At 45.7% G+C, this 26,155-nt stretch overlaps 2 protein-coding genes across 15 annotated transcripts; one reads left to right on the forward strand and one right to left on the reverse strand.

The window, feature by feature from the left end:
• Positions 1-123: 123 nt before the first annotated feature.
• Positions 124-5,224, reverse strand: THYN1 (thymocyte nuclear protein 1). 8 transcript variants are annotated; one of them, XM_055273830.2, is made up of 8 exons: positions 5,148-5,224; positions 4,688-4,764; positions 2,982-3,160; positions 2,125-2,193; positions 1,678-1,770; positions 1,015-1,110; positions 654-804; positions 124-332 (listed from the first exon to the last, which is right to left on the reverse strand). In XM_055273830.2, the coding sequence occupies exons 2-8, from the start codon at positions 4,728-4,730 to the stop codon at positions 286-288; spliced, it is 678 nt and encodes a 225-aa protein (XP_055129805.1). In that variant the 5' UTR covers positions 4,731-4,764; positions 5,148-5,224; the 3' UTR covers positions 124-285. The 8 variants fall into 8 exon arrangements, with proteins under 8 accessions (XP_055129805.1, XP_055129809.1, XP_055129807.1 ...); XM_055273834.2 differs by having other exon boundaries at positions 4,688-4,747; positions 5,148-5,206; XM_055273832.2 differs by having other exon boundaries at positions 5,152-5,204.
• A 120-nt stretch (positions 5,225-5,344) lies between these two features.
• ACAD8 (acyl-CoA dehydrogenase family member 8) lies at positions 5,345-17,811 on the forward strand. 7 transcript variants are annotated; one of them, XM_055273844.2, is made up of 11 exons: positions 5,345-5,553; positions 8,518-8,618; positions 9,056-9,225; positions 10,482-10,591; positions 10,975-11,051; positions 11,433-11,570; positions 12,862-12,997; positions 13,093-13,190; positions 13,533-13,685; positions 14,315-14,417; positions 16,861-17,811. In XM_055273844.2, the coding sequence occupies exons 1-11, from the start codon at positions 5,445-5,447 to the stop codon at positions 16,911-16,913; spliced, it is 1,248 nt and encodes a 415-aa protein (XP_055129819.1). In that variant the 5' UTR covers positions 5,345-5,444; the 3' UTR covers positions 16,914-17,811. The 7 variants fall into 7 exon arrangements, with proteins under 7 accessions (XP_055129819.1, XP_055129818.1, XP_063491766.1 ...); XM_055273843.2 differs by lacking the exon at positions 16,861-17,811 and adding an exon at positions 15,157-15,684; XM_063635696.1 differs by lacking the exon at positions 16,861-17,811 and adding an exon at positions 14,567-15,684 and having other exon boundaries at positions 5,352-5,553.
• The last annotated feature ends 8,344 nt before the right edge of the window (positions 17,812-26,155 follow it).

Raw genomic sequence — 26,155 nt, forward strand, 5'->3', positions numbered from 1 at the left:
AGGCCGCCCTGCATCTTGGAGCAGCCAAAGGAGCCCGCCTAGAGGTAAGAGGTCTGCAGTGGGGAGTAAGAGGTCTGCAGTGGGGAGTATCCCACTGCACTCACTGTGGTTTTAGAAGAAAAGTTCTTCAACTTTGATATTTTATTGAAAAAAGTACACAAAAACCACTGAGGTACACAAGCCCAGGTGAGCTTACCAAGCAAGCCCCCTCACACCTTCTTTTGTCTGAAAAACACTTGACTTCTTTGCAGCAATGTCTTGCCCATTCCAGCAGCAGTATCTCAGTTAACTTGGTTCCTTTTCCTCCAGGCCCAAAACAAAATCAAACTCTTCTACAAAAAAAAGGGAAAAAGAATGAGGTCTTAAAGTCTCCTCTTGAACAGGAAAGTTGTGCCAGGCACAGGTACATTTTACATGGTACTAAGGCGAGCAGTCATTCGTTCAAAACTACTTACCAGGTGCCAAGCACTGTAGAGTACTGGGTAATAGTAACAGGTAACTCAGGCCACATTCCCTCCCTCATGGATGTTACAGGTGAGGATGCTGACTGAGAAAGGTGAACTACCATGCCCAAGTTTAATCAGCTAGTAAGTGGGAATTCATGAGGTCATTCTGGTATATGGGCTTTAATAAAGGGCAGGGCCCACTCTTACCTTGGGTCAGGGGCTGGACTGATAATCTCTGGCGAGTGAAGAGAACCATATTTTTTAAGGGGCCACCAGTAGCTTTGTGAGCTTGATGATAGGATTTGAGCTCGGCCAGGGGAATGAAACGCTTCATCATGCGAACAAACTGTACATCCACCTATGTGACAGTAGCGTACATGATAGAAAGATGTGTCTAGGCTGATTTTGCCCACTGTATTTTTAACTGCCTGCAGGAAGCTTCTATCTCTTCAGTATCACCTCATCTGAGTAAGTGCTGGGCTGTGTACCTTGACCTACAGTCACCCCAACCGTCTTCCTCCCCTTGTTCATCCTTCCCCTGTCACGAAATAGAAAGCATAGTCTTTACCATGGACCACTTAGGGTTGTCCTCTTTGCTAGATGGGTCATAATGGGGATTGTTTTTCTCAAACTGTGTGTGGTCTGGGTAAGCCTCTTTCACGATCTGAAACCAAAACAAAAGTTTTGAATCATTTGCCTGCAGTCAGCCCCACAGCCAATCTTTAATCCATATCCAACTTTCATTTCTTACCCTGCACATTCTTACCCCATCTGCCTTGCTGTAGAGCCAATGAGGGCTCAGATATTTGGAAATAATGTATAGTCTAATATATAGACTAGGAAATCAACTCTGTTTTTACAAAAGTCTTAAAAACATGCTCTAAAAACAAACGGCAAAGGTTAATACTGGTACCACTGTTTTTTTTTCCCACCTGCACAGTTAATAATTTTATCCTAATAAGCTTGGAGGAGCTACCATTAGGCCCGTTTTCGAGTGAGATCAAGACTTAGAGGTGGAGGGAAGTCTGTGCTAGTGGAACCTGAAATGAAGGCCTGCTTTGTTTTGTCACACTGGAAGGGGCCAGGGCAGTTTTTCCCTATTCCTGTACAAGGGGGATGCGGTGGGGGGAGTGTACTTTTTTGTTACCTAATTAAGGGATATCCCTTTATATCTACTTAAGTTAGTCTCCCTGGAGGGAAAGGGATTCACACCAAAACCTGCCCAACTAACCTTCATGAGTCCTGCAATGCCTGGCTCTTTGCAGTTGCTATGGTAGAAGAAGGCTTCTTCTCCCAGCTTCATGGCTCTAAGGAAGTTCCGAGCCTGTCTCGAGGAGAAGAAAGAGTAACTATCCTCCCACCAGCTGGAAAGTACTAGCTTTTAGCAGAAATCAGTCTGCTTTTAATAGATGGGTGTTTCTTGTTTGCAACTTCTCAATTCATTAGAAAGTCCTTCCCCTTTGCCAGGACACCCAGACTTTTACCAGGACATTGGCCAGAACACAGGCCAATTGAAAATTTCATGCAGAGTACTTAAGGCATTTTTTAATACATTATCAGGTTTGGTTCTGAGAAAAAGCAACCTTGGCCAAGAGGTTCTGCTACTGAGTAAGTCATGAGGAGGAGGCAGGCATTTATCCCACTTGGGTCTCAGGGGACCTCCTCCTTACCCTCTTACCTGGTAGTTCCGAACACCATCCCAGCATGTTGTCTGTTTGGGCTGTGCTTTGAGATCCTCAATGCTGAACTAGGCAAGAGAAAATAAATTCAGTCATTAATCCCTGGCCAGTTAGTAAGCATATATGGAAGCAGACAGTTCCTTCCCCTACAGTGAGAGGGGCCACTGGCTATAGAGGAAGTATGTAGTTCACCGGGAAGTGGCTCCACAGAGACGCTTTTGTTGGGTGAATGTAAGTAAGCCTTGTGTTATCTTGTTATCCTTGCTAATTATGAGGATTAGCTGAATGAATAATCTAGGTGATAAAGCAATCTGCTAGTTACTTGCATTTTACTTTATATTTCTTCTATAATATTTCTTCTTATATTTTTCCCAGGCTATATTAAATTTCCTGAAATATACATCAACTGTTGGCAGGGAGACACCTAGGAGCATGGCAGGTGTTCAGAGAAAGGTAACCTAAGATTGAGGTTGGCAAACTATAGCCTTCAGGGCAAATCTAACCCCATGCTGGATTTCGTGAATAAAGTTGAACTTGAACACAACCACAGCTGTTTTAAGTATTATCTCTGGCTACTCTCTTGCTAAAAGGGCAGGGTTGCAACAGAGACTGTAACACGCACAAGCCTACAAAATTTACTATCTGGCCCTTTGTAGCAAAGGTTAGCCAACCCCTGCGCTAGATAGACAGGTTCACAAACCCGTTGATGATAATAAACCCTCCTGATTTTATTCATTTTTACCTTTTTCCTTCCCTTCAAAGGTAAGAAGCTGGGGATGGAACCCTATGGTGTCCCATATTCACTTCTCATTTAAAAAACACCATGAAGGGACTGGAGGCAGGTCAAGGGTCTCACCTTCACATCTACACCTTTCTCCAGCCGGCTCTCTGGCTCTGACTTCATCAGCCAGTGGCTGCTTAGATTCTTTGAACAGGTTTTAGTGGCTGAAGTCTTCTGAGGGTTGGAGTCCTCCACTTTAGCTAATGCCTCACCTGAGTTCTCAGTTTTGGTGCGTTTTCCTGATAGTCCCTTGTCTGCAATAGGAGAAGCAAGAAGAAAAGATCATGCTTGTTCGAGGCAGTGTTTCATAATGGAAGAAGCTTAGCTTTACAGTCAGACCTGGATTCAAATCATGGATCCATTACCAGCTGTAGGAACTTAATCTTACTATTAAGAAGCTTTCCTTATCTATAAAAATTGACAAGAATACCTACCTTACAGGGTATCTTCTGGATTATCTATTCAATAGGATAAGAACACCTTACAGGGTTGTTCAGGATTAAAGGTCCTGACAGTAGTCAGTACATGTTTTCCTTTCCTCACTCTCTCTTCTATGCCTTTGCATAGGAAAGAGGAAACTGAGCACCTACTTGCAACTATTTTGAAGCTTAAATGAGATAACACAAAGGGCCTAGACAATGCCTGGCATTACAGTAAGTGCTCAATACAAGCATTCTTCTTCTCTTCTCATACTTCTTTCCTTCTTGCTCACTGTGGCTCCTGGCCTGTCTCCTTTCTGCTCCTTGAAGGTGCCAATAAAAGTTGAGAGAAACAGTTCATTCAGGGCATTGTAGAAATGGTGATGATTCAATTTCATCCCAAGACAATTAGAATGTGCCTGGAACACAGTAGGCATTCAGTAGCTAAGTTGTTAAATTACTATATGACAGGGCCGAAGGTCTATGTGTTACCCTAACCCTAACTCGGTTAATCTACATAACCTGTGAGATGTTCTACTCTTCATCTGGGAAGCAAGCTCCAGATCACACATCCAGTAATGGTGGAATCAAGATATGAGGACAGCACCTGTCACTGAGGTCTATCTGAAGCTACTTAATGACTATACTGCCTCTGAATTTAGTCAAAGTCCCTACATCAGTTGTCATTAAATACCATTTATGGATGTCTAATGCTCTGAACCCAGCATACCTTCCTAACCTAGTTTCCTAATGGCCCCTTAGGAGTTAACAGGCACACTGCAAACACCACATATTGATAAATAACTGCAATGTGCTGTAGCATATCTGGAACTCCTGTCATTCCCAAAAGAAGTACTTTCTGTACCTTCCAATGTTCCTCCTCCTCCATCCACTTAGAATGCCATCCATCTTTGTGATTATAAAAACGACATCACGTTTTCTTAGTACTAAACTTTGCCCGTGGGAAGTCTCCCATTCAAGGCTGGGCTCAAATTCCACTTCCTTCTCGAGGCCTTCCCTGTGATTCCTCCCTCCATAACCTTAACAATCCATTCGCCTGAACCCCATCACATCTGTTTGAGTTTACCCGCAAGCAGGCGCTTTATATTCTTTAGCACGCCACCTGGTATCGCAAATAGTCTTTGTGCGTAACAACCATTGCCTGAATAAACAAGAAAAAGGAACTCTAGGTAGGAGCTTGGTGAGACAAGTAAAGGAAATGGAGAGTGATTAGGGATAATGGAGTAAAAAGATAACAAACGGTTCTCAACAAGCAGGGAGTGAAAAATGAAGAGTACTAAACAGGCTCTTCGAGAAAGGTTTTTTCTTGGGCTGCCTTTGTGCAGCGTAGGGGCAGCTCACCTGAACCAGAAGTCCCAGCCAGCCTCTTCCGAGGTCTCGACATGGTCACCCTGCAGGGGACTGAAGTGCGGAAGATTCTGGAATCAACGGAGATACAAGAAAGAATGCTAATGTCCTTCAAAACCCGCGCAGAGCGAGATGGAGGCAACGAGAGGCAGCCTAGAATGTCTCCAACTTTTGCGAAACACAGACACCTATGTTTGAGCCCCTCAAATCCTTCCCTCCGTTATCTGCGCCATTTCCGTCTCGCATAACCTGCCCCTAAACCCTTCTCGGTTCTGTCCCTGGTCCTTCTCATCCAGGAACCCCTATCTCAGTATGTAGTTCACTGGGAAGTGGCTCCACAGAGACACTTTTGTTGGGTGAATATAAGTAAGCCTTGTGTTACCTTGTTATCCTTGCTAATTATGATCAATTGAATGGATAATCTAGATGATAAAGTAATTTGCTGGCTACTGACCCACCACTCTGCAGACGTGACTGCGGTCCGCCGCCGCGCCGCAGGCTGTGCAGCGCGACCCCGCGGCGCTCGGTGGGCGGTGCATCTCTGCAGCGCCGAGCCCCGAGGACTTCTGGGAATTGTAGTGCTGGCCTCTTGGGAGCTCGCCTGGCACCTGGGTTGTTAGGGCCCGTGGGAGGACTACAACCCCCAGGGTGCAGTGGGACAGGCGTTGCCGGGTTGCAGGTCCCGCCAGTGCGAGCGCAACGGAGGTCGAAGGCGTTCAGACTCTTAGCTGAACGCGGAGCTGCGGCGGCTATGCTGTGGAGCGGCTGCCGGCGTCTCGGGGCGCGCCTCGGCTGCCTGCCCGGCGGTCTGCGGGCCCTCGTCCAGACCGGCCACCGGAGCTTGACCTCCTGCATCGACCGTAAGGATCTCCTGGGCGGGCAGGAGGACAGGTGTCCAGAACCCCGGCGGACATATGTCCGCGAGGGGCTGCAGTCTCCCTGTTCCATCCAGTCACCCCGGCGTCAGCTCCCTTTCCGGCCAGTCACCCCCCCTGCCTGGCTCCCTACTCCGGCCGGTCACCCCCGGCCCGGCTGCCCCCTCCGGTCAGTCACCACCATCTGGGTCCCCATCTGGCCCGTCACCCCCGCCCGGGTCCTCCTCCGGCCGGTCACCCTCGGATGCTTAGAGAAGTGAAGAAACTTGGGGCTTGGTTGTTGTTGGGTTGGTTGGTTTTTAATCATAACAGTAGGTCATAAAGGCAGTGAGAATATAAGAAGCTGGCTGGGTGCTGATGGTGACAACTGAACAAGAACTCCAGGTCGTACAAGATTTGCTCACACACAAAGATTTGGTATCTTAACACCTCTGGCTATAAGACACTTAGTGTTGAAACTCATGCAGGAAAAATAATTATTATTGCTAGTGGGAAACTCTACCAGAGCTGACAAACTTGAGTGTCTTCAGGCTCTGAACAGTAATTTGAATGTGGCAAGGAGTGGTGGAGACCCCGCCAGTTTGTGACTTATCCGCCAAGAATCTTTATAAACACGTTTTTCTTCTGAAATATTTTTAAATTTATTTTAAATAAATGACAGTTTTCTTTACAACAGAATAAGTCCCTTAGATGTAAGATCTATAAAGTACAGTAAGGCATAGAATACTGTTTTCTTTTTTTTTTTTTTTTTTTTTGAGACGGAGTCTCGCTCTGTCGCCCAGGCTGGAGTGCAGTGGCGCGATCTCGGCTCACTGCAAGCTCCGCCTCCTGGGTTCACGCCATTCTCCTGCCTCAGCCTCTCCGAGTAGCTGGGACTACAGGCGCCCGCTACCACGCCCGGCTAATTTTTTTTGTATTTTTAGTAGAGACGGGGTTTCACCGTGGTCTCGATCTCCTGACCTCCTGATCCACCTGCCTCAGCCTCCCAAAGTGCTGGGATTACAAGCGTGAGCCACCGCGCCCGGCCTACTGTTTTCTTTTGAATGTCCTAAAACTCATTCAAGAGGTGCTGCCCTGTCCTAGCGCTTACAATTTGATAACCCAGATTACCCTGGTTGATACCAAAGCAGATAAGGAATTATTTAGAAGTGGGTTTTGTTGTTGTTTGCATCTTGCTTACACTTGAGTGGCTCTGCAGTAAAAGGCTTTTCCCATTTCATTTGGACTGTTTTTCTATTTAGCTTACCTTTTTAGTATATATGTATTGGCATCTTGAACTCTGCTAGTAACTGGCAAAGTTCATGAGTGGTGGTATTTGTTTTGTTTTTATAGTGTATTTCCTTCTGGGAACTTGTGTTTACTTATGCATATGATTTGCATAAAACTATTTCCTTCTATTAGAATGCAACTCAGATTTATTTCTTAAGCCTGTGGTTCCTTGAACTATTTGTTTTAGGAAGTAGCCATTTACAGAAGAAGAAGATTTGTTAACATTTAATGAGCTCTTGCTAGAACTGAAATAGTCATCCTTTGTGTGAATGGATCTTATTTATTTATTTTTTTGAGATGGAATTTCGCTGTGTTGCCTGGGCTGGAGTACAGTGGCGCAATCTCAACTCACCGCAACCTCTGTCCCACGGGTTCAAGCAATTCTTGTGCCTCAGCCTCCCAAGTAGCTGGGATTACAGGCACGTGCCACTATGCCCAGCTAATTTTTATATGTTTGATAGAGACGGGGTTTCACCATGTTGGACAGCTGGTCTTGAACTCCTGACCTCAAGTGATCCACCTGCCTTGGCATCCCCAAGGGCTGGGATTACAGGTGTGAGCCATTGTGCCTGGCTGGATCATATTTATTTTTGTAACCCCAGCATTGCTACCTAGTAAACACCCAATAAACATTCTTTTGGAAATGATCTTTGAGCCATGGTCTATAGTAACAGCAACCTTTGTACAAAATTGTGTGAATAAATGGCCTGACCTCAGTCAGAGAACCATGAATTGTTTATCCCTAACTCTGTTCCTGAGAGTAACACCCAACATAGGTTTCTGCTCTGAGTTTCTCAAGGCAGCCTAATCGTTAATCCTCAGAACTCTTCATTTTGGACTTTCCCATTTTAATGAGAGTACTGATCACAGAAAGCAGTGCCCTCTCCAGGCTCGCATAGCCAGCCATTACTGATGCCCAGATTTGCCCCAAGGAACAGACTCTGGCACCTGCACTTGTGTTCTTCTTTAAGGACTGCATCACTTATAGGCACTGAAGTAAATTATTGTCAAGTGTGGCGCCATAGTCTTCCCATAGTGCTCTTTTTTCTTTTTTTCTTCTTTTGAAACGGAGTCATGCTCTGTCACCCAGGCTAGAGTGCAATGGCACGATCTCAGCTCACTGCAACCTCTGCCTCCTGGGTTCAAGTGATTCTCCTGTCTCACCCTCCCGAGTAGCTGGGATTGCAGGCATGCGCCACCACACCCAGCTAATTTTTGTATTTTTAGTAGAGGCGGGGTTTTTCCATGTTGGTCAGGCTGGTCTTGAGCTCCTGACCTCAGGTGATCTGCCTGCCTCAGCCTCCTGAAGTGCTGGGATTACAGGTGTGAACCATCATGCCCAGCCCATAGTGCTCTTCAGTGTCAGCTATAATGACCAAAGTTCTAGCACTGTGGCCTCAACCTCTAGGTCTGTAACTGCATTTGACTAAGTGGCTAGGATAAGAGATGTCTGGAAGTCCCCCGTCCTGTTCTAGGTTGATCTGGATGTGTGCTAGAACTGTCCTTTCTCTGTATGACAAGTGGAATAATGATAGCAGATGCCATTCTCTAGCTGTTAAAGGCTGTACTGTGTATGGGAAATACTACAGTAGATCCACTTTCACAACTTCATGGTGCTTCTTGTTGGCAACACCCTTCCCTGACCCTGTCCTACAACAGTATATGCAATCCGGCCCACAGCTTCCGTGGGACTTAATGAAGAGCAGAAAGAATTTCAGAAAGTGGCCTTTGACTTTGCTGCCCGAGAGATGGCTCCAAATATGGCAGAATGGGACCAGAAGGTAGGAGTTTTTCTTGTGCTTAGACGTTCTAACAGATGTCTCAGGCAGACCTTTATCTTTGTCTCCTGATAATGTAATTGTTAAATGTCTCCTCCACTTAGCAACTCTTACTGCAAGTAAGAATACCGGTAGTGGGTGATTTTTCCTTGAAGGCATCCTGATCATCTTGTACATAACTTTTTTTTTGTTGGTTGAATAAAGATTTCGATATAAAACTAAGGCAGTTCTATAGATAATAAAAAGAAACTTCTTAATGCCAGAAAAAGTTTTTACAGGACCCATGTTAACTGATAACCACTGTAAGATGACAAATAGGCATATTAAGAGAATTCATATGCTCTAGCATGTGCAAGCATCCTAATCCCCTCAATGTACCCTCTAAAAGGAAGGCCGTCTCTGAATCAGTTGCTGATCACCCTGCTCTCTTTTGTACATAGGAGCTGTTCCCAGTGGATGTGATGCGGAAGGCAGCCCAGCTAGGCTTCGGAGGGGTCTACGTACAAACAGATGTGGGTGGGTCTGGGCTGTCACGTCTTGATACCTCTGTCATTTTTGAAGCCTTGGCTACAGGCTGCACCAGCACCACAGCCTATATAAGCATCCACAAGTGAGTGCCCAAGCTTGGAAGGCACAATGAAGTGCTCACACAGGCTGACTGTGAGAGTTCAGATTCGTAGGAAAAAGATTGATCTTTTGAAGCCGAGTGTCCTCAAGGAACTCGACTTAAAAGTACACTCTAAGGGCCGGGCGCAGTGGCTTATGCCTGTAATCCCAGCACTTTCGGAGGCCGAGGCAGGCAGATCATGAGGTCAGGAGTTTGAGACCAGCCTGGCCAATGTGGTGAAACCCCGTCTCTACTAAAAATACAAAAAATTAGCTGGGTGTGGTGGCTGGCGCCTGTAGTCCCAGCTACTCGGGAGGCTGAGGCAGGAGGATGGCGTGAACCCGGGAGGCGGAGCTTGCAGTGAGCCGAGATGGACCACTGCACTCCAGCCTGGGCGACAGAGTGAGACTCCGTCTCAAAAAAATAAATAAATAAAATAAGTACACGCTAGGTCTGTTGCTGCCTGTTGGACTTGATTCTGTCATCCTGTGTATTGCTTAGGGAATCAGGTCAGCCAGCTTTCTCAGAAATCTTATTTTGAGCTGGTACCAGGAGACTTCTCCAATAGAGTGATCAGGGTCATCTCACCCTTTTATTTATTTATTTTTAAGATGGAGTCTTGCTCTGTCGCCCAGGCTAGAGTGCAGTGGCATGATCTCGGCTCACTGCAACCTCCGTCTCCCGGGTTCAAGTGATTCTCCTGCCTCAGCCTCCTGAGTAGCTGGGATTACAAGCACGTGCCACCACACTTGGCTAATTTTTTTTTTGTATTTTTTAGTAGAGACGGGGTTTCACCATGTTAGTCAGGCTGGTCTCAAACTCCTGACTTTGTGATCCGCCCGCCTCAGCCTCCCATAGTGATGGGATTATAGATGTGAGCCACCGCACCCGGCCCCTCTCACCCTTTTCCTCAATCCAAAGATGGAACTGCCAGTGATTTGAGGAAGTAATAGAAACTACTAATAGAAAGTACATATAACTCTGATTTTTAGAGGCTCGTGTAACCTAACTGGAAGTAGTACAGACGTCCTGGTGGGAAGCACCTCAGCCTGGTTATCTCTGAGTAGTCCTTATTCCAGGAATATGTTTTAATCCAGCCTTTGCCTTTAAAGAATCTTCCCAATTGTGACTCTCCCCTTCCCACTCTTCTGCTTTACTCTACTGCCCTGCCCTTTGTTCTCTTTCCCCTTCTCCCCCAATTTTTTTTCTTTTCCATCTTTATTTCTGTCATTGTCTTTTCTTCTTGGTGTACCTATCAGCATGTGTGCCTGGATGATTGATAGCTTTGGAAATGAGGAACAGAGGCACAAATTTTGCCCACCGCTCTGTACCATGGAGAAGTTTGCTTCCTACTGCCTCACTGAACCAGGTGAGTTTGCCACACTGCACTGAGATATAGCAGGGAGAGATGCTTCCTGCTCAGATGGCATTACCGAGCACTCCTTCCAGCCTCTTGACACGTTGAGCCACTGTTTATCTAGCTGTTCGGTTGAGGAGTAATAGAGTCCTATGACCTGATGTCACAAGGACCAAGAAGCCTATCTGGTGTGTTGGGAGGTAGACAGTGGCCTGACTGGTATGAGCAGTTTCTACCAAGTACAGAGAGTTCCTTTGGCCACCTGGGTTTTGCAGTGGCACACTCTGAGCAGTGTCTGTTTAGGGAAGGTCTCCTAGAAGATAGAATTGTGCTGGGCTCCCTCGACCTCACTGACTTTCTCACCTTCTCTCTGCTGCTTTTTGATCCCTCCTCAGGAAGTGGGAGTGATGCTGCCTCTCTTCTGACCTCCGCTAAGAAACAGGGAGATCATTACATCCTCAATGGCTCCAAGGTACTAGCTTGCGTCCTCCCAGAGCGCTTTGGAGATTGTTCCCAGCTTCCTCCTGACATCCTCTGGTTCCTTCACATCTGCGGGTTAATACTCCCATAGGATTTTTATGTGTTGGGAAGAGAATCTCTGACCCATTTCTCTTTCTTCTCACTGTTTCTATCTCTCCTAATCTGATTCCAGATCATTTCATTGACTTTTGTCTATCCTTTTTATACTCTCTTGAACTGTTATCTCTGATTCTGCAGTCACTGCAGCTACCTTTTACCCTCCTCAGTCTCTGTGCCATTGGACCTTATTGTTAGGAGGACCCCAGTGGTGTTCCCAGATGCTGTGAGAACTCAGGCATTCCCTGGTCCTTTTGCACCCCTTTTACCCCCACAGGCCTTCATCAGTGGTGCTGGTGAGTCAGACATCTATGTGGTCATGTGCCGAACAGGAGGACCAGGCCCCAAGGGCATCTCATGCGTAGTTGTTGAGAAGGGGACCCCTGGCCTCAGCTTTGGCAAGAAGGAGAAAAAGGTGAGTGGCTGTTGCACAGGAAACAATTCAGGTTATGAGACTCTGCCACCTGCCAGCCCAACTCCTGCTCTATTTCAGAAAACAGGTTTGCATACTTGCTAACCTACCTTTGAAGCAGTTGCTTCTATTAGGATTTTCAACAGAAGCCTATGAAATGCAATAGGGCATTGTTAAACACTAGGCCTCTGGGGAAAGTGACAATGTTTGCCAGTAAATTCTTCGAGCCACCTGTTAGTGTTCTGACCTCTCCTGCCTCTGCTTTTGGCCTGTGTTCCTTATCCAGCTTCTTACGTTGGCGCACTTTGTTGCTCCAGGAAGAGACACTTAGACAAGACCTGGTGTTGACCACAAGTCTCAGTAATGGAAGGCAGGTGGTCCCTTTTTCTTCTTTTATTAAAAATAAAGTAAAACTCACTGGAGATGATTGTGGGTATTTCAGCAACCTAAGAAGGACACTTAGGTACTGTAAGTAATTTGAAAAGTAAGATACTTCTAGGATTAGGAGCCATCACGGCCAGGGCATGAACGGGAGACCTGTGATTATGTAACCGTAACTGGTAGTAAGGGCTCAAGACCCATTCAGATTTTTTAGACCAGATGCTCAAAGCAGTCATCTCTCTCTAGTTTGTACTGTTATGGGGGGACTTTGTGAGAGAAGGCAGGTAATGAAATGACCCCTCAGTGTACCTCTTTCTCACAGCTCCTCGGGTTTCTGTATTTTCCTACCGGACCCTTCCTGGTCCTCTGTAACTGCAAGGCATTATGCATTTAGCGCCCCCTTCTGTTTGGTAACACAGCAGCCATTTCCTAGGCTTCTACTGTGTGCAAAGCCCATGCTAACTCCTGGGCAGGAAGACCTTCAATAAAAGGCTTAGAAATGGAGTTTATCCTGTCAACAAAAGAGAGCAAGGAAATGATGTAAAGGCAGTCATATTTTCAGAGCCAGAGAGGAACTGGGAGATTGTAGATAGTTTGTGGTTTTCAATTAGAGGCACTGAAATTGGGGGCAGTTGGTGTCACAATCCTAAAAGAAGTTGTGAGAAGTGTTTGTAGGTTAGTCAGGTAGACATTAGAAAGTAGAGTCTCTTAATAAGTTAGAAAATGTTTAGCTGAAACAGATATCTTTGTGAATGCTGACAGGCCTTTAAACCTGAACTTTTTCCTCATTTTAAGTTCTTGTGGTTCTAAGTCTTGGCTGCTGAAACCCACGCCTCACAGGCTCCTGTCCCCAGGGAAGGCCGCCCCACCTGCTGGATTGTTGGGCAAGCACACAGTCCCTGATTTTTGCCAGGTGGGGTGGAACTCCCAGCCAACACGAGCTGTGATCTTCGAAGACTGTGCTGTCCCTGTGGCCAACAGAATTGGGAGCGAGGGGCAGGGCTTCCTCATTGCCGTGAAAGGACTGAACGGAGGGAGGATCAATATTGGTGAGACACGCAGGGGCGCGGCAGGGAGGTGGTGGTCCGGGACCAGCACTGCTGTTTTCCAGCTCGGTTGGAACGTCGGCGCTCTTCCCCTCTAGCTTCCTGCTCCCTGGGGGCTGCCCACGCCTCTGTCGTCCTCACCCGAGACCACCTCAATGTCCGGAAGCAGTTTGGAGAGCCTCTGGCCAGTAACCAGGTAACCTCTCCCTTGCCTCCACATGGCTTTGCACCGTTTGCAGCCCGGGACCTGCTCTAGGGCCCACATTTTCTAGGAGAGAAGCCAGGAAATTCCTCTGTCAGTCCCACCACTGTCCTAGCCAGAGCTTGTGCTTTATTTCTGTCCATCTTTTCTCGGGATATCTTTAACGATATTAAAGTGTCAGGTGAGTGAAGTGAACTTAGCACTTAAAAGCAATAAATTTCCTCTGTAGAAAAAGCAAGAGACTTTGAAGCTTTGGATCACTTAGAAAAGGCTCCTGCACCAGGTGCTGCTCTAAGCCTCTCAGTCTTGTCTGGTTCTCTTCTCCCTGTGCCGCAGTACTTGCAATTCAAACTGGCTGATATGGCAACAAGGCTGGTGGCCGCGCGGCTGATGATCCGCAATGCAGCAGTGGCTCTGCAGGAAGAGAGGAAGGATGCAGTGGCCTTGTGCTCCATGGCCAAGCTCTTTGCTACAGATGAATGCTTTGCTGTAAGTGACTCCTCGGGCTCTCCTGGGATGGACAGGGAACAGCTGCTAGGCCCAGGGGTCTTGAGAGACATGAGTCAGCTTTGGAACCCAGCCCTCCTAGAATCCCACAAGGATCACCTTAAGCTTAAGGATATAAATTAACTCATGAGTGGCGTATGTGGGAGCTCTCATCGCTGGCTTTTAGGCCTGCTGCATGCCATTATACACTTCATTATGTCACTGTTGTTTGGTTGTGTTCTAGGCGAGAAACCACCTTTGGAAGGTTCACAGCAGCCCAAATTTAGCACTCTGCCATGTTTACATTGTCAGGCTGCATTGCCACTAGGGGGAACCATAGCTTTTTATCATCCCAGCCAGGGTGGCTGTGGGCAGCTTCTGCCTGGCAGGTAATACAGGAAAGGGGCAGAGGGCTTTGAGTCACCTGTCTGGGGGGAACTGACAAGTTTAGTAGGTGAACTTCCCTTGTCTCTAACCATGCAGAACATGGAGGCCCTCTTTGAGCTTGGCTGTTTGTGGTTCTTTCATTAGTTTATGGCGGGCTGCCAGATCGTGGGCTGGGGTAGGAAGGGAAGCCGCTTGCTCCACAGTCTTCCCAGAGTCCAAGACGTCTAGTCCCTGTCTCCCTGCAGATCTGCAACCAGGCCTTACAGATGCACGGGGGCTATGGCTACCTGAAGGATTACGCTGTTCAGCAGTACGTGCGGGACTCCAGGGTCCACCAGATTCTAGAAGGTAAAAATTGCCAGAGGTTATTCTCTTCCCTTCAGAACAGGGGCAGGATCACTGCTTTCCCCGCTGCGTCTGTCCCCATGCCTCCTGGGCCTCAGGGTCCAGTCAAGCCCTGTCTGTCTTGAGGCTTCCTCCTCCCTCCCTTTCCACAGAGCTGTTCTGACAGAGGCTTGGTGCACAAAAACAGCTCCAGCCTGGAGTCCAGAGCCTCAGCTTCGTCAGTGTGGGTGGGCATCAGATCGCTCTGCTACTGCCCTTTTCCTCTGTAGATTTGCGAGAAGGGTGAACTGAGATAATGGATGCGAAAGCATGTTGAAAACTACAGCCGGGGCTTTTCTCTAAGGTTATAGAGTACGTGGTTCTCAGGGATCCAAGAACAGTGATGTACAAGGCAAATGTGAGCCAGGATGGTCATCAGTAGCTCTATATTGATTATCAGCCAGATGGCCTAAAAGATACCTGTCTCAATATTACTAGTGTGTTTTTCAATAAAATAAACCATCAGTATATGGGTATCTTCTTGGCAGTCACAGACATTCTGTCTAGGAAACATGTAAGCCGTTGGGGTCAGGCTCGGAGCCTGGCTCTCTCCACTCTCTACAGCTAGTGCAGAAGTCTTGAAATGACACAACTCTTGGAAGAGCAGGAGGGGCAGAGGCTTCTTTGAGCGACTTCAGTGAAGCAACGTGAGGCTGCCTTGCTGGAAACATTATATAATGGGGCTTCCCTGCCCCTTTCACAGCACGCTTCTCAAACCTCAACCTGTGCTGGAATCGCCTGGAGGGCATGGGAGCACAGACTGCAGGCCTCAACCTCACAGCTTCTGCTCCAGAGGGTCTAGTGTGGGCCTGGGAATTTGTATCTGCAACAAGTCTTCAAGTGAGGCCGCCACAGCTTGTCTGAGAACCACACTTTGAGACCTACCACTCTGGTGTTAATGTCAGAGTCACAGGCTACCACAGGTTAGACTGCTGCTTTCTTCTGCAACCCTCATTCCAGAAAGAAGTTTATGGGCTCAGTCGCCAATGTTCAAACTGAATTCCCCAGACTCTTTTTGCTTCCATTACTCTTGGAATTGCTTTCTCACTGAGCTTTATGTGCGTAGGAAACTTCACCTTCATTCTAACTCTCAACCCTGCAGTCATAAGCAGGAAAACATTTATTTTAGGCCACACCATCACCCACTTATAGAAGAATTGGGGCACTCACCACTGTATCACTTTGTTTCATCGTGGACTTTACTTTGAATAAATCTACAATTTATGCTTTATTTGAGACGATGTGACTACTGATTCCTCGAGGGGATTTATATTTCTTTTTGCATTAAAGGCCACTGCTAAAAATGAAGCAAATAATTGATACCCTCCTTTCAGGGAAAATGTTTTCATTCTTTTATAAATCAGTTTTATGATTACCAAAGAAATGTGTATTTATTGTTGAAACCTTATAAAATTAGGAAAAGTAGGCTGGGTGCAGTAGCTTCTGCCTGTAATCCCAGCACTTTGGGAGGCTAAGGTGGGTGGGTCACGTGAGGCCAGGAGTTCGAGACCAGCTTGGCCACCATGGTGAAACCCCATCTCTACTAAAAATACAAAAAATTGGCTGGGCACGGTAGCTCACGCCTATAATCCCAGGCGTGATTTGGGAGGCCGAGACGGGTGGATCATATGAGGTCATGAGTTCGACACCAGCCTGGCCAACCTGGTGAAGCCCCGACTGTCTAAAAATATAAAAAGTTAGCTGGGTGTGGTGGTGCACGCCTGGAATCCCAGCTACTCGAGAGGCTGAGGCAGGAAGATCGCTTGAACCCAGGAAGTGGAGGTTGTAGTGAGCCAAGATTGCACCATTGCACTCCAGCCTGGGCGACAGTGAGACTCCACCTAAAAACAATACAAAAAATTAGTTGGGCCTGGTGGGGCTTGGTGGCACATGCTTGTGGTCCCAGCTACTCAGGAGGCTGAGGCAAGAGAATTGCTTGAACCTGGGAGGTGGAGGTTGCAGTGAGCCACGATCACACCACTGCACTCCAGCCTGGGTGACAGCAAGACTGTCTCAAAAGAAAAGTAAAAGAAAAAAAATCACTCATGTTTCCACATCCAGAGTGTTATTTTGGGACATCTCCTTTTAGGCATTTTACTCTACCTTTGTTGGTACATTTTTAATTTTAATTAGAATTGTCCTGTATATACTGTTTTTATTCTGCCTTTTTAAACTTTATATAAGATTTTTACCATCAGAAGAAGTTTTTAAAAAAGTATTATTTCCTGACATTTTTCAGTACTTTGTAGAGAAGTCTCTGATAATCTCATCTCTCCCAGGCTAAAAGCAATGATTCTAGTTTAAATCTGCAGCTACTCTGAACTAGGCCTGGAGCAGCCTGGTCAGAGCTTTACTAAACTCTCAGACTTTGCTGCTATGAAATCTTCCTCCTTCCTCCCTCTTACAGGTAGCAATGAAGTGATGAGGATACTGATCTCTAGAAGCCTGCTTCAGGACTAGAACCCACACTTGTTCTGGCCTGGTGTTCAGTGCGACTGCAGTCAGTGTTAGTGGTACCATGTGGGCCGCTCTATTCCAAAGGAATCATGGATTAGACCCAAGGGCTGAGCTCCTCTAGGGCAGGACCTGCACCCTGTGTGTTGGCAGCAGCATCGGGTCTCGGACTGGGGCAGGATCCCCAGTGGAACCGGAAAAGCTGGCCTGATGAGAAATGTCAGAAGAACACATACTACCTTGTTTTCCTAATGCCAGAAAGGTGACCAGTGAAGATTCACTGTCAAAGCATGAAAGTCCTTTCTTGGATCCACTTTATCTTGATGAGTCTGCATTTTGCTGGTTCACTGGATCCCTCCTTTAGGGGCCTGGGGACTTTCACTGAGGCTCTTCCTGATTCTAGAGCAAAGGTGTGGGAAGGGGAAATGGGGGAATGCCCTCCTGTCTGTGTCGTTCTCTGTGCCACAGCTACAGATGCGGAAGGTTTCTCTGGATAGCGTACCTCTGAATGTAAATCATGATAAAATGGATATTTGGGAAACTTACTCCTAAGCTGTGATTTAAGGTATATTTCTACTTCTGGACTGCCTCAACATCAAGGGCTGAGACTTTCGAATTTTGAATATTTGTTGGGTTTCATGTTAAGAAGCGTGTGGTCTAGGAATGGTATTCAGTGTTTCTCTTCCTGATAAACACTTTGAATAGTTTTTTGTGTGTGTTTTTGTTTCCTTTTCTGAAGCTATTCCTCTTTTTACATATTTTTAATCACATTGATAAAATCTCTCCTTCACCACCTCTGGTTCTACTAAAGTTGATTTTTATTTGAAATGTTTAATTATATTTGATTAAACACTTAACTGAATTTTGGAATAATAAAACTCTTGTCCAATTTGGCTTTTAAAAAGCAGGCTCCTTAAATTATTAATAACTTTGCAAACTAAGCATTATGATGTATGAAAGTAGAATTAAAGTAAGATTCAAAGATGGGGACTTTAGAAGACCTTGTTTCTTTCTTTGCTGTTTTTGTTATTTTTGAGACAGAATCTCACTCTGTCGCCCAGGCTGGAGTGCAGTGGCGCAATCTCAGCTCACTGCAACTTCTGCCTCTGGGGTTCAAGCAATTCTCATGCCTCAGCCTCACAAGTAGCCAGGACTGCAGGCGCGAGCCACCACGTCCGGCAAATTTTTGTATTTTTAGTAGAGACAGGGTTTCACCGTGTTGGCTAGGCTGGTCTCAAACTCCTAGCCTCAAGTGATCTGCCCACTTCAGCCTCCAAAAGTGCTGGGATTACAGGGGTGAGCCACTGTGCCCAGCCAGGGGAACTCTATTATAACTTATCATTACATTACTCCATCCCCTCATCCCTATTCAAAAAAATATGCAAGACATTAACTACAAGCCAATGTTTAGAGAGAAGAAAATATGTGTCTAACAACGACAAATACTATCTTTTTTGAATGAAGGAACTTTTGGGCACTGCAGGAGGACAACGTGTGGGTATATTACAAAGTTTAAAATGTATTTCTGCTGTCCAAGGCCTTATTTAAGAGAGGAGCTAAGAGCTGTATTGCAAGGTAATGATATATATCTGTATAAAGCTGAGACGGCAACAACCTATAAAAGTGATGAGGGAGGAAGGGATTCAAATTAAGCTTTTATGAGAACGTGGTCAGGCATGGTGGCTCACACCAGAAGCCCTAACTACTTGGGAGTCTAAGGTGGGAGGATTGCATGAGCCCAGGAATTTGAGGCTGCGGTGAGCTACAATCATGCCACTGTACTCCAGCCTGGGTGACAGAGTGAGACCCTTGTCTCTGAAGAAAAGAAAAAAAGATTTTATGAAAACATACAATAGAATCAAGAAAGTCAATTTCAGACAGGAAGGAACCAGGAGCAGAAAAAGTACAGGATTTATGTAAAAGCTGTTTACGCTTTGGTTTAATTGTGGTTTGGGGTTGGCATGAGACAGAAGGAAAATAGAAGTTGAATCCGGATGGAGAGTGTTGAAAGCCAAGGATGGGGCTTTATTTGGTAAGCAGTGGAGAGCCGTGGAAGGTTTTTAATGCGGAAGATGGGAGATTGATTCATTCATAAGAGCATTCTGGAGTGCATATGTGGGATGAATATGAGTGAGGCAAGACAGAAGATAAGACATACCAGTTAATGGGTTCTTGAAATAGTCAAGGAATGGGGCAATTCATGCTGAACATGGAAGGTGAAAGGAAAGAAGTGATGGCAAATGCAGACCTGTCTGCTGTGGAACTTGAAGACCTCGCTAGTAGTCAGGCTGCTTCCTGGCATTCCAGTCCTGAGAGGCTTCTATTTTGACTCAAAGCAAAAACAAATGCTATGTTAATGGCTTCCTATGTGTCCCCTTCATAAGATTTTGGTGAAATCATATTAAAAGTGCATTTCTCAGTATCACTCTCAGTTATTTAGAGATTTCAGTTCCCCAGTACCCTGGCAAGGGATTTGACGAATGTAGCAAGAACATCGTGAACTTTGAGCTAATTTATATCATTGCTCATTTGTCTATTTCATAAATAAAAGCAAAAAAACCAGAGCAACAAATGTCTTAAGGAAAAGCCTGTGTGTCAGGGGCCGTATAGGTGCAGAACACATACAGGTAACCAAATACAACTTCGCTGGACAGACCTAATGGACTGGGGGCTGGGAAAGAGGAGACACAATTTCAGCAGGAGGCGGCAAGAACAAAGGCATACACACCGTGCTTTGAGGCATGAGAGGCCTTGCAGTCATAACACAATGACTTAGGTCAGAATTGGATTTCCACGTGGTTTTAATCCTAATAATTCCTCAAACTGCCTCCAATTATTTCAGTTGTGAGGAAAATCTAATTGTATACACACACACACAAGAATATTTACAGAATCTTAAAATTTTCTCTTCCTCCTTTATAGATTTGATAAATTAGAAATGCCTTTTTTACTTTAGTGCTGATCCAATGATACTTTTACTTTAAAAACACTAAGATTCCTCCAAAGCATTTTCCATGTATCAATCTCTCGGTTTTTATGAGGGGTTCTTGCACAGAGGAGACATTCAAGAAATCCTAGCGTGAAATTGACTTGAGTAAAACAGCAACTACCAGTGCTGCCAGCAGCCGCAGTTTGGGCCCTGGATCCAGACTCCTACATCTAGATGTGATTGCCTGCTCTGCCACTTACTAATTGTGTGGCTTTGTTACCGAAACGCCAGGTCCTGCTGCTCACCGCACAGAAAGCTGATGACTGAGATTGCAAGTGTTGAGAGGAAGAAGCTTTAATCGGGTGCTGCAGCAGAGGAGATGGGAGCTCAGTCAGTCTCAAATCCGTCAAATCCGTCTCCCTGAGGGAGTCCTATACCAGGGAAGAAATGTACCAATGTGTAAGAAAGCAGGAACTAGGAAGGGGCATGGAAGCAATTGTGATGAATGAGGGGTCTGGCATCTCATTGTCTGGATGTAGTGATCTAGTGCGTTCCAGTTCTTTGATACCTGTTTTGAGAAGCCTGAAGGTCTCTGAGGAAGGAACTCAGATAAAACAAATACAAGGTTCAAGCTTTAACACCAGAGGGTCAATTTCTATGTTTATCCAAGAAACTATGGGACTACTGGGTCACTGGGTCGCTTTCAGCCTTAAGCAAAATTACCACAGCTCTCTTTAGCTTGTTTCCCCATGTATGTTGGGGATCATAAAAGCTCCTACCTCATAGCATGGTTGGTGAATCACGAGGAAGAATAAAGGGCTCAGAACGGAGCATATCAAGCAAAGCGTTCTCAATCAATATTAGCATTATTCACCTCTTTCATAAACGAACATAGTGAGCCCTCCAGAGAATGAAGGGCTCTCTTAGAGGTCTAAAGCACAACTCTTCCCAGGACCTTTAAGATTTAAGATTGTGTCTGGGAGTCTGTGGTGCTGAACACCTAATATTTCTGGTCTGCTTCTCTTCTGGGTAAATGACAGGAATGCATTTCCCTTTTGCCAATTTTACAAAAACACAACCACATGAACACATTGCTAAGATTTTTTCCCAGGGTCTTAGAAAGAAGGGGTCCGTACAGGCCAGGCCTGTAATCCCAGTGCTTTGAGAGGCCTAGGTGGGAGCATCGCTTGAGCCCAGGAGTTTGAGGTCAGCCCTGGCAACATAGCAAGACCCCATCTCTATAAAAAATGTAAAAACTAGCTGTGTGTGTTGGTGTGCACCTGCAGTCCTAGCTACTCAGGAGACTGAGGTGGGAGGTCATGGCTTGAACCCAGGAGTTTGAGGTTGCCGTCAGCTATCATTGTGTCACTGTACTCCAGCCTGAGTGACAGAGCAAGACCCTGTCTAATAAAGGAAAAAAAAGAAAGGAGGGGCCCATAGACAGGTTTCACAGGTTAGGAGCCCAGAAGCTTCAGCTTCATCAGCTTCACAGTGAATTTCCCACTGTCCATAAGCTTTGCATTGTCTAAATACTATTTTTTTTTTTGAGACGGAGTCTTGCTGTGTCGCCAGGCTGGAGTGCAGTGGTGCAATCTCAGCTCACTGCAACCTCTGCCTCCTGGGTTCAAGCGATTCTCCTGCCTTACCCTCCCAAGTAGCTGGGATTACAGGCATGTGCCACCACGCCCAGCTAATTTTTGTATTTTTAGTAGAGATGGGGTTTCACCATGTTGGCCAGGACGGTCTCGATCTCCTGACCTCGTTTTCCACCTGCCTCAGTTTCTCAAAGTGCTGAGATTACAGGCGTGAGCCAGCGCGCCTGGACTTAAATGCTTCCATATGTATTATTCTTACCACAAATTTGTTTCCTCTTTGGCACTCAGAAAGCCTTGCTATTCTAGGGCATTGTGGTCAGTAAAAGCCCCTTGTGGCTGGAAGCTCTCCGTGTCCGTGTGGACCTGGTAGGGGGACAGGGGGACTGCCGCAGGGGACAGGGGGAATGCCACTGTGGACAGGGGGACTGCCGCAGGGGACAGGGGGACTGCTGCAGTGGTGCAGTAAACAGACTGGAGCAGCATGGCTCTGTGCATCTCCACCGCAACAATTCCAGGTTAGTAACCCACACCAGAAGGAAGAGGAGAGGGACCCTCAGGGGCCAGAGAATGAAGTGGGATGCCCAACTGGCCAGTCCTTCCAACTGAAAATAAACCCTAGACACCAGGGGTGGATGACGAGGGACAGAATGAGCCAGGGTGACAGAATGTCTTTCCATTGCTTGGAGTGGAGGAAAACTTGCCACTGCAACCTCCCTGTGAAAAGGCAGGGCCCTCAAAGCTTCTCCCACACTGCAGGCAGAATCCAGGTTCTCTGTCACCATGTGTGAGTGTCGAGTGTGGATGCACCGGCTCCTTGTCCCTGTCTTTCCCGGCTCCCTGCCCCTTTCACCCAGTCTCTGGATCTGGAGCCAGAGCATCCTGAGGCTGGGGAGAGTGCTAAAGCATGCACCTCCCATCACCACAAACAGAAAGGAATCTCAGCTTTCCTCCACTAGGGCATATTTAGTCCCACAGAAAAGAAAGGGATGCCCAATTCCGACCCCAGCTGAGAAGCAGGTGTCTCAAGTCTGAGGCAGCCATCACTGCCCAGGAAAGATGGGGCCTGGGGTTAATTTCTAGTGTGTGCTATTCAGCGTGGTTCAGTTCTCCACCTCCCCAACTTCAATATGGGCATCGCCATTGCCTCAAGTCTTTATATAAACAATGCTCCAAGACAGTCCACTGGTTACTTTCCCCAACCCCCACCTGGATGAAGATCCTGAGCCTCCTACACAGAAATTCTGGTCCTTCAACAGAAAATCTGGAAGTTTCTATTGAAACTTCCATTTTGTCTGTAAACCAATCTGTGGGCATAAGAGTCTTCCACCAGACTTGAAGGTCATCAGAGTCTGAGAAGCATATTTGATTCATCTCTTTATCCTCAGTGCCTTCCTGGCACACAGTAGGGAACTCAATGTTTATTGAAAAAATAGAAAAAGACTGGAAAAAAGGATCATCAGCAATTATCGCTTCTTGCAGGTACTGGCAAATCTCACACAGTAACAGGGAAGGTACCCCATCAAAAGTCAACTCATGGCTGGGCGCAGTGGCTCACACCTGTAATCCCAGCACTTTGGAAGGCTGAGGCAGATGGATCACCTGAGGTCAGGAGTTCGAGACCAGCCTGACTAACATGGCAAAACCCCATCTCTACTAAAAATACAAAAATTAGCAGGGCATGGTGACTTGCCTGTTCCCCCTTCACCTTCTGCCATGATTAAAAATTTCCTGAGGCCTCCCCAGAAGCCAAGCAGATGCCAGCACCAAACTTCCCACACAGTCTGCAGAACTGTGAACCAATTAAACCTCTTTTCTTCATAAATTACCCAGTCACAGGTATTTCTTTATAGCAATGCAAGAATGTAGGCCGGGCGTGGTGGCTCACGCTTGTAATCCCAGCACTTTGGGAGGCCGAGGCGGGCGGATCACGAGGTCAGGAGATCGAGACCACGGTGAAACCCCGTCTCTGCTAAAAATACAAAAAAATTAGCGGGGCGCGGTGGCGGGCGCCTGTAGTCCCAGCTACTAGGAGAGGCTGAGGCAGGAGAATGGCGTGAACCCGGGAGGCGGAGCTTGCAGTGAGCCGAGATTGCGCCACTGTACTCCAGCCTGGGCGACAGAGCGAGACTCCGTCTCAAAAAAAAAAAAAAAAAAAAAGAATGTAATAATACATCCCCCCTACAAAACTGATATATGTTGAACTTTTAACTCCCAGTACTTCATTCAGAATCTGACTGTATTGGAAATAGCATCCTTGCAGAACTAATTAGTTATGATGAAGTCATACTAGAATAGTTGAACCCTCAATCCAATATGACTTGTGTCTTTATTTTAAAAGGGACATTTAGAGACAAGTACACACAGGGAGAGCACCACGTACAGACGGAGACAGATCAGAATGATGCAGCAGAAACATGGAACACCAAAGGCTGCTGCAAAGCAGCAGAAGCTGGGAAAGGGGACTGGAAAAGATTCTTCTTCACAAACCTCAAAAGGAGCAAAACCTACCAACACTTTAATCTTGAACTTCTAGTCTCCAGAACTGTGAGACATTTCTGTTCCTTAAGCCGCCTGGCATGTGGCAATTTATTTTTTACAGCAGTCCTAGGAAATGAATACACTGTGCTTTAAAGTTTTATGCACTAATTATGCTTCTTTGTAACAGGAAATAAAATACATTGCTATATTTGTGAATATCGGTGCTCATTACACAGAAGATTCCACTCTCCACAAAAGTCTCTTTATTTTGGTTGTATTGACCCTGAAGAGGTCTATATCATTCTGTATGAGAAATAAGAAAATGTCATGTTTTAATCCTGGCTAGATGCACTGAGCTTTATCTTAGCTTCAAAGGCAGTTATTTCTTGGGGCAGTATAGAAGGAATTAAATTCATGTTTTGTCATTTTTTTCTAAGCTCCCCGCTGAGCATCTCCTTTAGAGAGGCCTGCACTTGAGCATTAGTTACCCTGTGGAGGGACAGGCAGAGGCCGGCTGCTTCACTTCCCTCTGCTGGGAGCGGTCCTGCCTGATGGGGTGCGTATCCACTTCATTTGTTTTTTAATCTGTTGGAGATGGATTATCAATTTACTTAAAGTTTGCATGTCTGTAAGGACAAAATTCAAAGCTAGGGCTCTGAAGATCTCTAGCAGGGATGTATCTGTCATCTACCTATCCCTCCATCTCAGCCTGTTAACTGCGTATCATCACGGGTTAAATTAATTACTAAGAGACCACGGAGTCCATTTTATAGCTCAAATGAGCATTTTTCATTTTCTGTAGTAAACATGACTTAAGTAAACAAAGAGTTTCTCTAACAAGGATGGCTTACAAGCAGAAGTGGCTAAATTTTCACTTTTATAAATTTTGCTGCTTTTTATTAACTATCAATAAACCTAGACAGATGATCTTACAAGTAGACAACAGATTTTGCATACTTTAATCTTAAAGATAACTCTGCCTCAACTCTTTGTTCACAGCTCTCTGACACTGGAATATTAATAGTTGATAATCTTTCCCTTTAGTTTTTCACTGATAATACCAATTCCTAACCCAGGTTTTGGGATCTTGCAAGAGTTCTTATTATATAGTTGTCACATACATTTCTTTAAGAAGTTCAACCTAAGAAGAAATCAAGAATTGTCTTTTCTGGTTCATACATTAACTCCTACAGGGTTGTCCACTACTAAAGCAACAGAAAGTGCTGCCTTGTTTTTCTGGAAGCTGCTGTTCTTACGAGACAGTAATTTAGGAGCAGGAACTGTGCTTTATTAACATCGAAGCACTGGCACGGGAAGTTTGCACACTCAGCTCTGGGAGCCTTTTGATGTTTTCTGCCTGCTTTGGGAAGTTAGCTCTTTGCTTCATCATCAGTTATCTGGATGGAAACTGAAGGGAAAAATACTGATTTTTTTTTTTTTTTAATAAATTGTACCAGGATGCTGGGTCTGTGGCCCCAGTGGCTGGTCTTTCCTACGCCTGGGATGTTGGCCTTGTAGAGTTACTTCTGTAATCTCAAGACAGAAACTGACAGCTTTGTTTGATCAAAATTGTTACTTCACCTTGCACATTTTCAAGAGTTCTACAGGTTTAATGAGCACAGAAATCTGGGGGAACTTTCACACTCTCCAGGGCTCATTCATAGGGGTTCTCAAATACCCCATCAGCAGAGAGGAGTCCCAGATGGCAAAAGGACACAGGATGAGTCATCTTTCAAATGAACCAATAATCCATTCTTTGATTCTTCTGCCTTTGTCAAAATTCCTCCATCAACGCCTGCAGAAAATCACAATTCTTGATACATAGCTTGTTCCAATAAAGCACCACAGCATTTCTAGTGACTGCAGACCCAGCTGTCAAACTATTTCAACTTGATAGAGAATATGTACACAAAATCTATAGCTGTCATCATACTTACTAGTGAAAAACAGAATGTTTTCCAGCTGACACTGGGGACAAGATAACTGTGTCAGTTCCTGCCGCTCTTATTCAACACAGAAATGTTAGTTATCATACTAAGACACACAAAAAAAGGAATAAAAAGCCACGCAGACTGGAAAGGTAGAAATAAAACTCTCCATATTTGCAGATGACATGATTATCTACATAGAAAATGCCAAGTAATATACAAATAACCTCTTAAAATTAATAGGTGAGTTTGCCAAGGTCACAGGATACAAGATCAACATGAGAAACACAATCACATTTCTATATGCTAACAACAAAC

This window comes from Symphalangus syndactylus, chromosome 3 (genome assembly GCF_028878055.3).
Source record: "Symphalangus syndactylus isolate Jambi chromosome 3, NHGRI_mSymSyn1-v2.1_pri, whole genome shotgun sequence".
Taxonomy (NCBI): Eukaryota; Metazoa; Chordata; class Mammalia; order Primates; family Hylobatidae; genus Symphalangus; species Symphalangus syndactylus.

Excerpts from the sequence above, each read along its gene's own strand:
- ACAD8 (XM_055273843.2), top strand. The coding sequence starts at position 5,445 with ATGCTGTGGAGCGGCTGCCGGCGTCTCGGGGCGCGCCTCGGCTGCCTG. Across the intron at positions 9,226-10,481 it reads GCCTATATAAGCATCCACAA|CATGTGTGCCTGGATGATTG; the intron begins GTGAGTGCCCAA and ends TGTACCTATCAG. Across the intron at positions 13,191-13,532 it reads AGCCTCTGGCCAGTAACCAG|TACTTGCAATTCAAACTGGC; the intron begins GTAACCTCTCCC and ends CCTGTGCCGCAG.
- THYN1 (XM_063635686.1), bottom strand. The coding sequence starts at position 4,730 with ATGTCGAGACCTCGGAAGAGGCTGGCTGGGACTTCTGGTTCAG. Across the intron at positions 3,161-4,687 it reads GGCTGGGACTTCTGGTTCAG|ACAAGGGACTATCAGGAAAA; the intron begins GTGAGCTGCCCC and ends CTCCTATTGCAG. Across the intron at positions 1,111-1,677 it reads GCATTGCAGGACTCATGAAG|ATCGTGAAAGAGGCTTACCC; the intron begins GTTAGTTGGGCA and ends TTTTGGTTTCAG.